Source organism: Podarcis melisellensis (assembly GCF_964234715.1).
Source record: "Podarcis melisellensis genome assembly, chromosome: 14".
NCBI classification, from domain to species: domain Eukaryota; kingdom Metazoa; phylum Chordata; class Lepidosauria; order Squamata; family Lacertidae; genus Podarcis; species Podarcis melisellensis.
In genome coordinates, this window is record NC_138546.1 from 41,880,320 (window position 1) to 41,898,651 (window position 18,332).

General features: G+C 45.2%; 1 protein-coding gene across 1 annotated transcript in view; it reads left to right on the forward strand.

The window, feature by feature from the left end:
- The window catches only part of SCG3 (secretogranin III), a 49,200-nt gene that overhangs the window by 17,608 nt on the left and 13,260 nt on the right, over positions 1-18,332 (forward strand). The window contains exons 9-10 of the mRNA XM_081888653.1: positions 13,110-13,187; positions 16,342-16,467. Coding sequence (XP_081744779.1) covers positions 13,110-13,187; positions 16,342-16,467 — 204 coding nt within the window. The remainder of the gene's footprint in view (positions 1-13,109; positions 13,188-16,341; positions 16,468-18,332) is intronic.

The following is an 18,332-nucleotide window of genomic DNA, read 5'->3' on the forward strand; positions in this document are numbered from 1 at the left end:
AATGGTAAAAAAAATTGCAAGGGTTTAGACTGCAGTCTCGTGGGAGTAAGTTTCCTTGAAATCAGCAAGAGTTGATTCTGAGCAGACATGGATGAGATTCAGACTAAACCTCATCTTTTTGTACCATTCTGGTTCCCTGCCTTTCGTAGCCGTTCAGCTGCTATGACAGTGTATGTCACCTCTTTGGCTACAGTAAGATCCAACCAATCAGGGATCACACAGCCAGCAGCATGCGGCCAATCAATTTGGCCATCATGAGGCCAAATCAAAGTGATGGCCATGTTTTGTGCTCTCGCTTGAAGTACACAAACATCTCCCCCAGTCTTTCGCAGGCCTCCTAAACTATTGATGAAAGGGGAAGGTGTGCGTTTTGCAGGAGCAAAGTTTTCAGAATGCGCATGCGCCATTTTGGCTCAGCCCAAGTTACTGTGAACTAGATGACTGGTGGTGGAATTGTGAGAGTTCAGAACTTAACTGGTTAAGTTGTTCTGAGTGTGCGTCACATTCCGACGTCAGCTTTTAGAAGCTGGGAGGAGCTTGTTCCTGTACTTTCAGTTCTCTCTGTGTCTCTGAGAGAGAAAGAAGTGCTTTGCTATGGCAGCAAGCAGTGATGGAGTCTGTTGATGAAATGCTCTAATAAACAACTGTAAATGGACTTAAGTGCTCTCTGAGTTTGTCTGACGCTAGGCGACAGTTTTTACCACTGTGTTTACTCTGCTGAGCGTGACCTGAAGGGAGCAACAGTGGCGCAGCTTGTGAAGAAGTGTGCCAGACCCGGTGATAAAAGGCTAATTGGCGATCGTAAAGCAATTAGAAGGTCACGCATCAATCAATCAACATTCCACAGGAATGTGTGAACCAAGTCCATTGAGAAGTATTATGTTGAAGGCTGTGTGAGAGTTCTATCTGTAGCTTGACCTGCAGTATTCCGTTCACATATACAACTCATTCCTAACTGTTAGAGTACAGTGGTACCTCAGGTTACATACGCTTCAGGTTACATACGCTTCAGGTTACAGACTCTGCTAACCCAGAAATAGTGCTTCAGGTTAAGAACTTTGCTTGAGGATAAGAACAGAAATCGTGCTTCGGCGGTGCGGCGGCAGCGGGAGGCCCCATTAGCTAAAGTGGTGCTTCAGGTTAAGAACAGTTTCAGGTTAAGAACGGACCTCCGGAACAAATTAAGTACTTAAAACGAGGTACCACTGTAGTCTGGTGATTATCATGATTCCTTTTATAAATTGCATTCCACACAAGTTTCCCAAGGCAATGCACAAGAGAAAGGTTAAAAATAACACAAATGTTGGGCACAAATAACAGCAAAGTAAACAGAACAACAGCAGAAAATACAATATAATATAGACACACATGGCAGAGAACACGTCACCCAGCTGGGAAAGCTTGCTGGAATTTAAATGTCTCGACAAGAATGCTATTCCACAGGACAGGTGTATCTATGTCGAAAGTCCTGCACCGAGTGTGGAGTGGACTTCTGATATCTTGCAAAAGAAGCTCTCTCTCCCAGTAACAAATTGGGAGCCAGTGAAAATCCCACAAGCGATGCTGGTGGTAGTTTGTCCCAACATGCAACCAGCTACAAGCCTCCAGACCAGGGGTCAGCAACCTTTTTCAGCCGTGGGCCAGTCCACCATCCCTCAGACCATGTGGTGGGCCGGACTATATTTTTTGGGGGGGGAAATGAATGAATTCCTATGCCCCACGAATAACCCAGAAATGCATTTTAAATAAAAGGACACATTCTACGCGTGTAAAAACACCAGGCAGGCCCCACAAATAACCCAGAGATGCATTTTAAATACAGTGGTACCTCAGGTTAAGTACCGTACTTAATTCGTTCCGGAGGTCCGTTCTTAACCTGAAACTGTTCTTAACCTGAAGCACCACTTTAGCTAATGGGGCCTCCTGCTGCCACACTGCCAGAGCCCGATTTCTGTTCTTATCCTGAAGCAAAGTTCTTAACCTGAAGCACTATTTCTAGGTTAGTGGAGTGTGTAACCTGAAGCGTATGTAACCTGAAGAGTATGTAACCCGAGGTACCACTGTAAAAGGACACATTCTACTCATGTAAAAACATGCTGATTCCCGGACTGTCCGCGGGCTGGATTTAGAAGGCAATTGGGCTGGATCCGGCCCCCAGGCCTTAGGTTGCCTACCTCTGCTCCAGACCAACCTCAAGGGTAGCCGCACAAAGAGCACATTGCAGTAATCAAACCCATGAGGCTACCAGCACATGGAGAAGTGTGGTCACCTATCTCCATTCAGGAATGGACATAGCTGCCTTAGTAACTGGAACTGGTAAAAGGCTCTCTTAGCACCAAGGACACCTGTGCCTCCAGGAGCATCCCCAAACCGCACATGATGAACATGCATGTGTGAGCCAGCCCCAAGAAAAACCTAGCCACAGCTGTGGCTCCGCTCTGCTCTGCTAGTTTGTGGTGCTCAGGGCACTGTTGTTTGCTATCGAAGCAGTCAACTGTGGTGGAAGGAAAACACTCTCTCAAACGCTTCAGGTTGTTTCACCGCTGGGCTATTTTTAGCAGCGCAGTTGAAAAGTGACTCTATTTTTTACCTTCAAAACGCTGATCTGATATTCTTCTCAAGAGGCTTAAGAAACCATGAGAATATGAGCTTGGCATAGCGGGGGAGCAAAGTGCTTTGTTGCCAGAGCTGCTGTGATTTGTGAAAAGGTCTGATGTGTGCGTTTCCTTGGGAGCATGGACTGCAGGGCACAGAACTGTTGCTGTGGGGGTAAAGGGAAGCCCCACACAATACCTAGAGAATAATGTTGAAGAAGCACTGGCTTGAAAAGTAAACCACAAAAAGTGGATTAGTTGCCAAAATCCATATTGGAGCAGGATTAACAGGCAGGGGAATCACTCGTATCTGCATTTTTTGATACTGGAAAATACCATAGAGGGCGATGCAACTCTGAGATCACGTCCCTTTTCTGCTGTACTAAGGTGGCTGTAGGGATATGGGTGGCGCTCTGGGTTAAACCACAGAGCCTAGGACTTGTTTATCAGAAGATAGGTGGTTCGAATCCACACGACGGGGTGAGCTCCTGTTGCTCGGTCCCTGCCAACCTAGCCATTCGAAAGCACATCAAAGTGCAAGTAGGTAAATAGGTACTGCTCCGGTGGGAAGGTAAACGGCGTTCCATGTGCTGCTCTGGTTCGCCAGAAGCGGCTTAGTCATGCTGGCCACATGACCCAGAAGCTGTACGCCAGCTCCCTCGGCCAATAAAGCGAGATGAGCGCCGCAAACCCAGACTCGGCCACGACTGGACCTAGCGGTCAGGGGTCCCTTTACCTTTAAGGTGGCTGTAGTGGGCCATTTTCCCCAGTTGGAGGTTGAGAGAACTAGGCCAGGAGTCCTGAAAAGTGAGAAATCTGTCAGGAAAGGCAATGACCTCAGTGCTGGGAATCACTTGGGATAAGCAGTGATGGAGGTCACTAGAGGTGGCAGCTACTTATGGCTCCACCAAAGATCAGGATTAGCAAACAATGACTGAGAGCAGCTTTCCAGGGCTTCAGGAAGACGTCTCTCCTAGTCCTAACTGAAGATGCCAGGAATCAAACTTAGGACCTTCTTCATGCAAAGCAGATGCTCTACCACTAAGCTACAGTCCTTTCCTTATTTCTATTATTATTATTATTATTAAAATTTGTACACCGCCTTCTTCCATAAATCCCAGGGCAGTTCACAACACAAAATACATAATAAAAATAGGAACAATTTCAAACCAATAATCCCCCCTCCCACAACACATTTAAAAGGGCATCAGATGTCAATAAGCCAAGGATCTGCTGGAAGAATGTTTTGCATGCATAATGAAGATCATTCATGATACATTCCAGCTATTCACATGAGGCCAATAAACAGTAGGCAAGGCTGTCGACATCAAGTCACGTTCCAATCATGGGCAATGACCCAGTACGTCTGTAGGTTTGATCTGGGTATTTCCAAAGCAAATTAGATTCTCGGGGCATAGAATTATTGGGGGCACTAGAAGTTGACAAGATGCCCCATTCGGTTAAGGGTCAGCCTGCTGAGAATCATCTTGGTTCTCTGTTGACAGACAGACAGACATGTCAGAGACAATGCAATCCATTTCTGACTTTGTCAAGCTCTTCTCTTTCAGGGGCAACTTTGTAATCAGCATGGATCTTTGCTGCTGCCTCCTGCAAGGGGTTCAGAGTATCACCCTTCACTTTTTATTGACTAGGGACAAGGGCAAATCAAGATAGGTACCACCCCTTTTACCTCTTATGAGATTATATGTAAGGAATCTGCTGTAAACAACAACCATAGCTCAGCAGCAACCAGCAATATCTATGAAGTTAAACAAGACTATCTGGTTTTAGAACAGGTGCATTAAAACAACCCCTCTCCACTTTTAGGCTGAAGCTACGAAGCTGAATTATGCATTAAAGGCAATAAATCATTTAGTAGAGCATATCACATGCTTCTCGAGCTCCTTGCTTGACAATCTGCAGAGACAGTTGCGTTGAAAAGCACATCTCGGTAGCAGCTGGTCTGGGATTTGAAGGCCCAGCATTATGTCATCCTTGCAAGATCTCTCTCCAGGGAGAACAGTCTTGAAGCATCATTCAGGGGATGAATTAGGTCTCACTGGGAGCCGTGCAGGATTTAGCCTCCAAATCCAAGGCTCACTGAAAGGGTATTGAGGCTATAAATGCGGTTGTATTCTTCTGCATCTGAAACCTATGCTGACCTTTTAGTTCCAGAATCACATTCTGTCCCCCTGAGCCATGTTCTCTTAAGCACTAGCATCCATGTGCAAAAACAGACACATCAATATCAAATAGGCCTAGGATTAGAATAAGGATGTTGTATAGTAATATGGATTTAAGCCAATAAGAAAAGAGATGAAGATAATTAATTGAAGGAGTTAATTGTATTAGAAGGAGGATCTTGGAGAACTGTTACAAAGGTGTCACAATGAAATTCAGTTAGGGGAAGATTTGAGGAAGTCAGATAACAATGAAAGTTAATTTGGGTTTTAGAAGTAATAAGTGTTTTTATTTTGATTTGATTTTTCTTTTAGTATTGCAATGTGTGTCGTTTTGTGTCTTTTATAGGTTATATTTGTTATAAATGTGGAAAATCAATAAAAAAAATAATGGGGGGAAACAAAAGCAGGCACATCAGCCTTGTGTGTGCACAAATTTATAAGGTGTCATGGCTGCCCATCACAGTCTGTGCTTTTTGTAAGGTTCTGTTTCTCTGTTGCCCAATCGGTCAGTAGCCTTCCAAGTGAGAATCCAGTTTCATTCAACGGGTGTCTACTAACTTATTTAGCAACAAGGAGAAAGTCAAGCCAACCATGTTTCTGGGGTTGCTGGTATTTTTAAGAATACCAGTGCAGGCAGCAAACTAGGTGTGGATAAAAACAGAGGCGTGGGTTAAGGCCACGTGCTATGTATTGGGAAGTCTCCACAATCCAGATCAGAACCTGTGTTATGAGTATGTTGTGCGCTTTGGGCCACGGTCTCTCAGTTTCAGCCCCCCCAACTGACCCCCCTCACACAGCAGTTGTAGGGATGTTGCATCCGTGAAATGCTTTGAGCGTGTGTAGGGAAGGGTTGTTTATTAAGGGTAAATTTTACTATGATGTTTACTATTAAGCTTCCTCACAGCAATGACTGGCGATGGCACTGCATGCTGCACACCCTCTTTGCTTCTGTAGCAGATGATGATTCTGAGGATAGAGCATTCACTATCCATGGTAGATCACTCCCAGGCCCTATACCCAATGGCTCCCGTTTTGAGCCTTAGAGACGCTTCATTGTTGAAGCCACATTCCCTTATAGGAGGTATGATAGCCATCTTCAAGAATCTAAAGGGCTGTCACTTGGAGGATGAAGGATGAAGTGTCAGGAGCTCAAGTAGGACCCTGGTAGAGACACATGCCCGACTGGCATGTTCCCTCCCACCTGGTCAATTGTTCGGGAGCTTCAAAAGCTTTCTTCAGCCCAAACATCACAGCAACCGATGCCAACAGACATCGGCACACTTTGGGATCCGCAGAGTCTTTGCAGCTTGCGTGACAGACCTCAGCAACTCAGCATTTTGGCTAATCTACTTTATTTACATCTAAACACACATGGAGTACTGCAGCATGGCTCCCTCTCTCTCACGCATCAAACAGCAAAGAACAAAGGACAATAGTCACACTTCACGGAACACAGTAAAACAAACATCCTGTTTCCATCACTTCCCACTCTGTGGAGTCAAAACATACACCGTCATGTGATAGACAAAAAACCCATGACTGCAATCATGGAGCAGGAATTCTAACAGGAAGTACCATTAAAGATAAAATAACCAAGCATGTAGAAGAACAAGCCTTGCTGAAGCAGAGCCAGCATGGCTTCTGCAAGGACAAGTCTCGTCTCATGAAGCTTTCAGAGTCTGTTGAGAGTGTCAACAGCATAAAGAGCGAGGTGATCTGGTTGACATAATGTAGTGTTTTCTACGAGGAAAGAGTGCGGCATTTGAGACTTCTTAGTGTAGAGAAAAAGCAAGTAATAAGTGGAACGGTCTCCCTCTAGAGGTGGTAACCCTCTAGGAGTTTTTAAAGCAGAAGTTGGGTGGCCATCTGTCACGGATGCTTTAGCTGAGTTGGACTAGAGGACCCCTAGAGTCCCTTCCAACTCAACAATTCTATGACTCTACCATGTCTCTATCTGCATCCCAACTCCCCCCACTTCTCTGAGCCACTGGCTGTCGCACTGCCTTCCTTAGTCACCAGAATCACACCTTCCTCCTTCTCCCATGATTCAGCAATCCCATTCCCTGGCCAACTTGCAACTGAGAAGAGAATTGTTTTGAGTAGTTGTGGACATGTCCAGATGTCACCATATGCTTCGCCTCCCCCCATGTTTTCCTCTACTTTGCCAAGATGGGTAAGCCCCATCTTCTGCAGAGGAGTCAAGGATGTATAGCATATGGCGAGGCATTGAGCTGTTCTCTCCAAACAGCTAAATCGTGAATTCATGTGAGCAAGAATTTCTGTATTTGTTGACTTTGTCACTGAGAAGATCAGTGGTCCTAAGTGATTACCGGCTGTCACATGTGCTTCCAGCTAAGGATGTGAGGGATTCTCTTCTTTTTGCATTGGAAGGCAAACGTAGCAAATTTTATGAAACAAGACATAAACCGAAATATAGCCATAATTTGAAATTCTCAGAGTTCTCTGAATTTTGTAATGCATTGTCAAAAAAATGTGTTTACTGGGGTAAAGTGTGCATATAAATACATATACAGTTATACCTCAGCTCCTGAATGCCTTGGGAGTCAAACATTTCAGCTCCTAAATGATCGAAAACCGGAAGCGAGTGTTCTGGTTTTTTAACGTTCTTTTGGAAGCCAAACGTCTGACAGGACTTCTGCGGCTTCTGATTGGCTTCAGGAGCCAATCAGAAGCCGCTTTTTGGAAGTCAAACGGACATCGGGAACAGATTCTGTTCGACTTACAAGGTATTACCGAAATGGGGAAATTGCTTTGCAAAAAGAGTGTAGCTTAAGGGAAATTGCATTTAAATAGGTTATTATTTATTTCTGTAGGTGAAGCCATTACAAAGCAACGTACATAAAAACATTATACTGTTAGGGGGGAAATGGTAAAAAAAAAATAACATTCTTTAACATTTTTTAACAATTTATTTTTAACATCCTGCCCCCCCAAAAATACTTGCTCCACTGAAGAATATAACTTAGCATTCCCACAGACATTTCTCCTTAAAATTGCTGCTCTAAACACAATATATAAGCCAATCCCATACAGACTGTGCTATGATGATGGTGACGAAGATCTTTGTCACAAATATTTAAATATTTGTGTTCTAGTGCAAAAACATTTCCATAGGGGGAGTGGGTGGGAAATGTCAGGTCTTTTCTCCAAAGAATGACTGAATGCCACAGACGCTTTGATGCGTATTGCTTCCAAGATATACTGACAAGTGAACAAGTGTGCGGTGACAAAGTGCCTCTCAGGCATATGTTGATTTTGCAAAGAATATCTGCCTTTTCGGGAAATGGAAGAAGAGCTCTGGAAATGTATGGAGAGGAGCAATGGCAGTGTAAAGCAAAAGATCTGCTTTGCAAATGACTTAATGACAAATGACAAACCTGAAAGTTTTCCCCTTCCCCTGTCAGATGTTAAGATCAGCAAGAAGGCCCTCTTGGTCAGGGGTCAGCAACTTTTTCCAGCTGTGGGATGGTCCACTGTCCCTCGGACCTCGGGGGGGGGGGAGGACTATATTTTGAAGGGAAAAATTAACAATTTCCTATGCCCCACAAACAACCCAGAGGTGCGTTTTAAATAAAAGCACACATTCTACTCATGTAAAAACACACTCATTCCTGGACCATCTGCCGGCAAGATTGAGAAGGCGATTAGGCTACATCCAGCCCCTGGGCCTTAGTTTGCCCACGTCTGCTCTTGGCAGTTCCACCACCCTTTGGGGTGTGTGACCCAGAAGAAGGAATTCTCTGGCAACCCCTAAGTTGTGGACTTCCCTTCCCACAGAAGTGTGTTTGGCACCTTCATTGTCATTCTTTGGTGATCCTTCATAGCCAAGTAAGATTGTCTTCCATGAACACGGTTTTAAAAGTGAGTCCGTAAGTGACTGTGGAGGCCAATTCTGGATCCACACGTCCTTCCACAGTGGGGACATTGGTTTCTGGGCAGGAGTTGATCACGGTGTGGATTTGCCAAGCGTGCCTTCCTCTTAGCACGTTTATCCCTTTCGTCCTGAGTTCGAGCGTCTTCAAAGCCCATGACACCTTTGGTAAAGGCTGTTCTCCAATTGGAGCACTCGCAGGCCAGTGTTTCCCAGTTGTCGGTGTTTACACTACATTTTTTTAGATTTGCCTTGAGAGAGTCTTTGAACCTCTTTTGTTGACCATCAGCATTATGCTTTCCATTTTTAAGTTCGGAATAGAGTAGTTGCTTTGGGAGACAATAATCAGGCATCTGCACAACATGACCAGTCCAACGAAGTTGATGTTGAAGAATCATTGCTTCAACACTGATGACCTTTGTTTCTTCCAGTTCACTGGCATTAGTTCACCTGTCTTCCCAAGTGATGTGTAAAAATTTTCAGACTTCCCTTCCCACAGTGGTGTGTTTGGCACCTTCATTGTACAGCTTTCCCTTTATACCAAGGATAAACCTCTTCACCCTGGTCTTTGACACTTGAGATACATATATTTTAGGACCTACTGTAGTGGTGATTGTAAACTATTTTCAGTGCTGTATTTTGTATTGCTGTACCTTGTCCTCAGATCGTCTGGGGAAAGGCAGGTAATTAAACAACTTAATTAACAACTCATCATTATGTCAGATGATGGCAGGTGGGTGCACCTCAACCCTTGTCAAAGTTGGCCCATGGGGTGCAGGATAGATAAAGATCTGACCCACAGGGTCAAAAATGTTCCTTACCCTGATTAATTTTCTCATATCAATGACTTCCATTCTTCTCTTTCCATGGTTCATTTTGCATATCATAAATCCCTTCATATTTTACAAAAACTAAACCATTCAGTATTCCATTACTGCATCCATCAAAACTTATTTACACTGTTGAATTTATCTTAAGGCTGCCAATGTTTTCAGGTGTACATAATTTCCCCCCATACATTCAATAAACATTTCCCAATCTTCTCTAAACGTATGTTCCTCTTTGTTCTCTTATTCTGTATGTTAAGTCTGCAAGCTGCACATATTCTGTCAGTTCAAGTTGCCATTCTTCTTTAGTTGGGAGTTTTCCATTTTTGGGCTAACAAAACACTGGATTCACCGGAGATCACTGGGAATCTGCAGAGCTGTCTCCAAGACCAACCAGGCTGTTTTATTTAAGTTGGAAGCTTTTTAAAAAGCAGCTCAGCTGCGGCAACATTTCCCTTTCATTAACCCTATTAGAAATAGGTGTCCAGATGGGTTAAAGGTTGTCGCCTTGATGAGCTCAACTCCTTCCTCTGGTTTTTTTAAGGGTTGCCAAGGCAACCGGCCTAGCAATGACATCAGATCTCATTAGAGGCCCAAGTAGGACACCGAGTTGCTAAGCTACTGGCCTTGCTTATGACATTTCTCCGAATGACTCACCCCATTAGGATAACTCAAAGCAAATATTGTGCACACATATTCAGACCACAGCTGGTGGGCACTTAGAGTCTCGGCTGGAAACAGGGCCGGCTGGCGTTGCTTCCCTTTCCATTCTCATTTGTTTGAGGTAGCAAGTCTTGCTTGACATCATTTAGCGCTTGAAAATCTTGTTCTGTATTTTGTTTGTGGGGAAACAGTTTTAGGGAAGTGACGCTGTGATCCTGCCAGGGACAAAACCTAAATGGCCTCAACAGAAATTGCTTCTCAGCAGATAAAGTTGGGGTTGCACTATAGTGAGAGAGAATGTGGCAACACCTTGCAAAAACTATTATTTTATGGCCTTGTAAGGGACATGGGTGGCGCTGTGGGTTAAACCACAGAGCCTAGGACTTGCCGATCAGAAGGTTGGCAGTTCGAATCCCCGTGATGGGTTGAGCTCCCATTGCTCGGTCCCTGCTCCTGCCAACCTAGCAGTTCGAAAGCACACCAGTGCAAGTAGATAAATAGGTACCGTTCCGGCGGGAAGGTAAACGGCGTTTCCGTGTGCTGCTCTGGTTCGCCAGAAGCGGCTTAGTCATGCTGGCCACATGACCCGGAAGCTGTACGCCAGCTCTCTTGGCCAATAAAGCGAGATGAGTGCCACAACCCCAAAGTCGGTCACGACTGGACCTAATGGTCAGGGGTCCCTTTACCTTTTTAGAAGCTTCTTTGGTTTCTAATCCTTGTGGATACAGAATTTGAAAATGTGACAATAAGGGGTCGTGTAATTCGACCTTCTCTCAGTTTCTTGGTTTTACAATCTTCAGATCAGTTTCCACCTTTCCACATCTGTTTGCAATTAAAAATAACAACTCATCATGAAAATCAATCAGTGTAAATGTCGCCTGGTATCTATACATTTTTATATGCAATTCTGCCTAATATCCACAGCTTTGCAAATCAACTTTCCCAAATATAATACATATTCTGTTTTGTTTTCAGTAACACATACATTTTCCCTTTGTATATGCATTCTATTGTATATGCATTCCCTTTGTATATGCATTCTATTGTATATGCATTCTATTACACATAAAGTGCCTGGAGAAATGATTGCAAAATTTGCAGAATTGCAGATTTCAAAGGCTGGCTGTATTTCCTTTCATGTATTGTTTTGTATTGTTTCAGAAAGTGCGGAGTATGTAGGTTTCTAACCTGCTATATAATTTCCTGACTCTTTTTTTCACAATTGAAGGCAACATTTTTAGAATAAGAATATTGTTAGCATGTCTGAAGGCCATGGTTTGCTGTCCCCCATATCATGTTGTGCTCATTGTGCAGAGGTAAAAGATCTCTCTTGTTCTCATTGGCAGGGTGGCGTACAAAGGGAGCACAATAGTTAGTGAGTGCAGAGGGTGCTGTAATAGAACAAGGCTGAGGAATTTTTTGCCTCAGTGGGCCAAATCCTTATCGGGATTGACCTTGCAGGGCAAATTTGACAGGTGAGCGGGGTCACGCACCTGTCAATTACTTGGCATCACAATGACAGCAGGTGATTTGATGCTTTGAAGCCCTAAGCTGGGACTTCAAAGCACCTCCAGGCAGCAAGGGACTGCTAAAATGGTAGGGGGGACCTTTGTTTTAGCAGGGGTTTTGATGCAAATCTGTTTGTGATCAGGAAAGGGGTTGTGTTGAATCCTGTTTTAACCCCTCTCTCATCAACTGATTAAAAGATAAAGGGACCCCTGACCATTAGGTCCAGTCGTGGACGACTCTGGGGTTGCGGCGCTCATCTCGCTTTATTGGCCGAGGGAGCCGGTGTTCTTCTGCAGACAGCTTCCGGGTCATGTGGCCAGCATGACTAAGCCGCTTCTGGCAAATGAGAGCAGTGTGCGGAAACGCCGTTTACCTTCCTGCCAGAGCAGTACCTATTTATGCTTTCGAACCGCTAGGTTGGCAGGAGCAGGGACTGAGCAACGGGAGCTCACCCCATCGCGGGGATTCAAACCGCCGACCTTCTGATCGGCAAGTCCTAGGCTCTGTGGTTTAACCCACAGCACCACCTGCGTCCATGGCAGGGGGTTAAATCCTGGGGAGCTGGCTGCACATGTCAGCTCTTCGCAGGAAACGGGGGTGTGCAGTCAGCACAGAATTGAACACAAACTCGTCCATCAGCTGACATCACCCACTCTTTGAAATGATGTCACTTGATTGACAGGTGGGTGTGGTTTTGGAAAAATTGCCTCATAGGCCTCTGACAGGTCCAGAGTCTGAAGGTTCTCCACAGTCATAGAAGTCCCCATTTCCCCTTCTGAAATCGGTTTCATTTCTCCTCTGGCTGTGGGCATAAGTGCAGGCCATTGCTGCTGCTACATTTTCCTGCTTCCTCAGTTAAAATGGAAGAATATTAAACTGGCCTTTTGTTGAATGCAGCAGGCATGTCTATGAATAGATTTCATTTTTGGTTCTTGGTATTTTATAAGCAGCATTATTATTATTATTTATTTTCAAACATGCAATAAATATAGTTAACAAATACATACATTGATAACTTCTCTAAAAGTCAAATAATATAAAAGTTAGAAACCATACATCTCAACGTCTTTAAATAGAAAGATAAAGGGGGGGAGCAAATAAAAAATAAAGACAAGACAAAACAATAACAAAAACAAAATAATTCAATATGTGTCTTCTGTTAGATACTATTCAATGCGATTCAGTCCTAGAGTAGCATTTTTTGAATGTAATACCTTTCCATATGGATTGAATCTCCTTGTGTATTTTAATTGTTGTGGACTTCCATCTACCTATTTTCATCCTCTGTTCTCAATAGCTTTTTAAACATCTGAAAACCTGTATTTTCCTCAATGCAAGGGAATAATTCATTACTTTGCAAACCCATCAAATCAAGCCTCATATAAGCCCGTTCTAATGTGCAAGGATAAATCTGCTTCTACTTTCTGCTTCTACTTTCTAGAAAACCTGGACGCAATGATAGCTCTACAGACAAGAAAGAAACTCGAAAAGCCCAACACCAAAAACAAGCTGCCATCAGGTATTCATTTATTCTGATATTGCATCGCTTTTATAGCTTTGTTCCCAGTAGATATAATCAACTGCTTATTGCACAGCTGTCCAATCGATTTAAATAGTAAAAGCCTTCTGTCGTGAAAATCCTCTATTCCCTGGTGTAATTTGATTCCCATAATTTTCCAATTGCCTTAGTCTGGCTTCTTTGGGTTGGTTTTCTACCTGAGAGCTATCACTCCCCAAAGCGTTTAAAAGGTAAAGGTAAAGGTACCCCTGCCCGTACGGGCCAGTCTTGCCAGACTCTGGGGTTGTGCGCCCATCTCACTCAAGAGGCCAGGGGCCAGCGCTGTCCGAAGACACTTCCGGGTCACGTGGCCAGCGTGACATTGCTGCTCTGGCGAGCCAGAGCTGCACACGGAAACGCCGTTTACCTTCCCGCTAGAAAGCGGTCCCTATTTATCTACTTGCACCCAGAGGTGCTTTCGAACTGCTAGGTTGGCAGGCGCTGGGACCGAGCAGCGGGAGCGCACCCCGCCGCGGGGATTCGAACCGCCGACCTTTCGATCGGCAAGCCCTAGGCGCTGAGGCTTTAACCCACAGCGCCACCCGCGTCCCCCCAAAGCGCTTAACTGAGTAACAAAACACATGATCTGCTTGCAGAAGGTTCAGTGGCAGATCCTCGGGCAAGATGCTCCCAGTGGATCTTGGACACATCCACACCATAAATTTAAAGCAGTTTTTTGTCACTTTTAACAGCCATGTCTCCCCACCAAGAATCCTAGGAACTGTAGTTTGATCAGGGTGCTGAGAATTGTTAGGAAACCCCACTCGCAGTTGTATGATTCCCAGCACCATTGACAACTTATTTATGGGGGGAGTAATGCCTATTTAGGGATGCGGGTGGTGCTGTGGGTTAAACCATAGAGCTTAGGACTTGCCGATCAGAAGGTCGGAGGTTCTAATCCCCGCGACGGGGTGAGCTCCCGTTGCTCGGTCCCTGCTCCTGCCAACCTAGCAGTTTGAAAGCACGTCAAAGTGCAAGTAGATAAATAGGTACCACTCCGGTGGGAAGATAAACGGCATTTCCGTGCACTGCTCTGGTTCGCCAGAAGCGGCTTAGTCATGCTGGCCACATGACCCGGAAGCTGTATGCCGGCTCCCTAGGCCAATAAAGCGAGATGAGCGCCCCAACCCCAGAGTTGGCCATGACTGGACCTAATGGTCAGGGATCCCTTTACCTTTACCTTTTTAATGCCTATTTAAGAGGTACAAGAGCTTATTTCTGTGAATGGCCCCACCTTCTCATAGCTCACAATCCACAGAGTTGGCCTAACAGAGCAGGCAAGATGAGATGGGGCTGTTGATCATCCTCTTTGTTCCTGCCAGTACCCACTTGCTTAGCTGAAGATCCAGCCATAATCAGCAAGACAGGAGCAGCAGGGCCAGGATACTCCAGGAGTTGGGAGAGGGTCTTCTGCTGGGGGCATGGCCTTGGCAGGTGTCCATAGGTGCCAGCCCGTTACTCCTGCCCCAAAGAGGTCCCAGGTTCAGTCTTCAGTGAGCAGGATCTTAGGTGGAATTGCTGGCTAAGCATCAGTCTGAGATGGTGGAGAGCTACTGCTTCTCTCTCTTTTTAAAAAATATTTTTTATTAAATTTTCCATTTTAACAATCCAATCAAATCACATTAAGTATTCCAAATTATACAAATACATATCATATAGTCCAAATATTCTGCCAATTTATAAATTTTTGTTGGGGCTTCCCATGCTTCAAGTTCAGTGGGGTCCAATCATCTTATGTTTCTACTGCCTTGAGTTTCCAATAGTTCCTTCTTTAAATCTTACTGTTGTTATCCTTTTCTTTCATGGCCTCTGAGTTGTTTCCACAGGCGAGTTGAAATAAACAATAATGTGCTTCTGTGTGAAATTTGTATGACACTCCTTTTTTTTTTTTTTTGCAGCTGGTAAGTCTGTTGTTTGCAGAATGTCCTCACACGCTGGTGTTTATGCCAAATCAATCCAAAAGTCCTTCTCTGGTGGCAGACGCCATCTTCACTCAGTTCCGATGAAATAAAATCTGGGCATTTGCTCATTAATTTTCTCAGACAGGTTGCATCAAACATTAGTCTTTCTAGGGGAGATTTGCCAAATCGGACTTGAAGTACAGATATAATAACAAATTAAGAGCTCACCTGGTGGAGAGCTACTGTCTCTCAAGAGTGTGGCCAGTGTTATTCTACCTGCCTTATGGTGGCTATAAACATTTTACTAGGGTAGAGCCTTCAGTGCCATCGGAGGACACAGGTATGCATCAAATTTGCACCTGCAAATCTATAGGTAGAGGTGCCCATTTAGACATAATTCCTGCAAATTTATAGGTAAAGACGCACATTTAGACATAATTTACGTAGTTTCTATAGAAACACAATCTGCCTCGCCAAAGTGAGGGAGGCCAACCAAGTGACTGCCATGCCTACTAAGAATGAGAGCTACTCAGTGTGGATGGGCAATTTCAACCCTCACTCTCCATTCTGTAGTTTCTTTATCTTTAAACAAGACTTGGATGAAAAAGCCCTTTAAAAGGAGGAGTGTCCTCTGTAAAGTAGGGCTGTGCACACAAGATAAAGTTAAAGCACCTTTAAAATGCATGGCTTCCCCCAAAGAACCTGGGAACTCTAGCCATGTGCTTTGACTACAGTGGTGCCTCGCAAGACGAAAATAATCCGTTCCATGAGGCTCTTCGTCTAGCGTTTTTTTTGTCTTGCGAAGCAACCCTATTAGCGGCTTAGCGGTTTAGCGCTATTAGCGGTTTAGCGGCTTAGCGGCTATTAAAGGCTTAGCGGCTTAGAAAAGGGGGGGGCGAAAAAAAATGCAAGACGTTTTCGTCTTGCGAAGCAAGCCCATAGGGAAATTCGTCTTGCGAAGCGCATCGAAAAACGGAAAACCCTTTCGTCTAGCGGGTTTTTGGTCTTGCAAGGCATTCGTCTTGGGGGGCACCACTGTACGTTCTAAATGCACGGTGTGTACACAGCCCTAATGTACTCCTGGCAGAAAGTCAGCCAAACGGCGCTTCCAATTCCACTTGGTGCGTAAGGGTGAGCTGGTGCGCTTTCAGGAAATGATGCGGTTGAGATGATACAGGGAAACCTTCTGCTTTCACCCCCCCCCCCCCCCGCAGACAAGAGCACTGAAGAGGCCGACAGCACAAAAGCTGCAGCAGCGAAGATGGAAAAAGAATACGAAACACTGAAGGATTCGACAAAAGCTGAAGAACAAAACACAGGAAACGACGAGGAGCCCAAAGGTAAGGAGAAGTTCCTGTCCTTGTTGCTGCCATTGTCAGATCCAGCCCCTGGGGTTTTTTCCAGCATGTGTCTTCAAAACCTTATGTAATGAAATTATTGTTGTGGCTGGTTGCCAAAGACCGTACATTAAAAAAGCCCCGAATCCTCGTCTCTTAACAGTGGCCAAAGAGATGCCTCTGGGAAGTCTAGAAGCAGAGCCCCAAGGCACACCCCTACCAGAATAGAATCATAAAAGAATATAATTGTAGAATTGGAAGGGATCCCCCAGAGCCCATCTAGTGTAACCCCCTGCAATGCAGGAGTCACAGCTAAAGAATCCCTGACAGATGGCCATCCAAACTCTGTTTAAGAACCTCCAGTGAAGAAGAGTTCACCAGCTTCCGAGGGAGTCCGTTCTACTGTCGAACAACTCTTGCCATCAGGGAAAGTTCTTGCTAATGTTTAGTCAGAATCTCCATCAGTTTGGGCCCTACCTTCTGGACCAGCAGAAAACAAGCTGGCTCCATCATCCGTGTCACAGCCCTTCAGATATTTGAAGATGTCTATCATATCACCTCTCAATCATCTCTTCTCCAGGCTTAGACATCCTTAACACCCTCAAGTCTTCCTCATAAGGCTTGCTTTCCAGACCATTTATCAGCTTGGTCCCCCTTCTCTGCTTGTCAATATCCTTCTTAAATTGTGGCACCCAGAACTGGACATGGTACTTGAGGGTGGGGTCTGACCAAAGAAGAATAGAGTGGATGCGGGTGGTGCTGTGGATTAAACCACAGAGCCTAGGATTTGCTGATCTGAAGGTCGGCGGTTCGAATCCCCGCGACGGGGTGAGCTCCCGTTGCTCGGTCCCAGCTCCTGCCAACCTAGCAGTTCGAAGGCACGACAAAGTGCAAGTAGATAAATAGGTACCGCTCCAGCGGGAATGTAAACGGTGTTTCCGTGCGTTGCTCTGGTTCGCCAGAAGTGGCTTAGTCATGCTGGCCACATGACCCAGAAGCTGTACGCCGGCTCCCTTGGCCAATAAAGCAAGATGAGCACCGCAACCCCAGAGTCGGTCACGACTGGACCTAATGGTCAAGGGTCCCTTTACCTTTTTTATTACTTCCCTTGATCTGTACAAGATATGTAATGGTTCTAGGGGTTGCTCGTGCGTAAGTTGTCGCCACTCCTGGCTAGGTTACCTGGGTGAACCCTTTCTGTCTGGACAGCCACTCACCCGTGGCTGTCTCAGTCGCTGGCAAAATCCGTCAGTGGGCGTTTCTTGAACTTCTTCCAGCAAAGAAGTTCTTTGACGCCTAGTCTCCTCCTACTCTCCCTGCGCAGAAGTCTTCTGCGCAAGGAGGGTGTGGGCAGTGGAGGACCCATGCTCTCCCCGCTGGTCTCCGGCGAGGAGTCCTGGAGCCCCCTCGCCGATTCTCCCTACTGGGACCCTCTCCGGCATCCCTCTGGAGCCTTTCCTCCGCCTCTGGCTCCGATGGCAGTTCCCTGACAAGATACTTCTGTTGATGCATCCTATAATTGCATGAGCTTTTTTTGGCTGCTGCATCACAGCTTTGACTCATGTTAAGCTTGTGGTCCAGTTGTGCACTTTGATCCTCCTCTGAATCTGAGCTCAAAGTCTTCCATGTCAGGGTGGGACTTTTCCTGGAGAACAGCATTATAGACTGGTTCCGACCCCTTGCCTATGGTTTCCATTTCTCAGGTCTGACTGGACAGCTGTCAGTGCCCAAGCAATGATATGAGGCTGTTGCAATGAGTAAATGGCCTCACATATAGTACTGTGCTGAGTCCCACAAATGTAAACAATAAATCAGCTGTAAAATTATCACATCAAATGATTGATTAATGCTTTTGGCCCTAAAAAGAA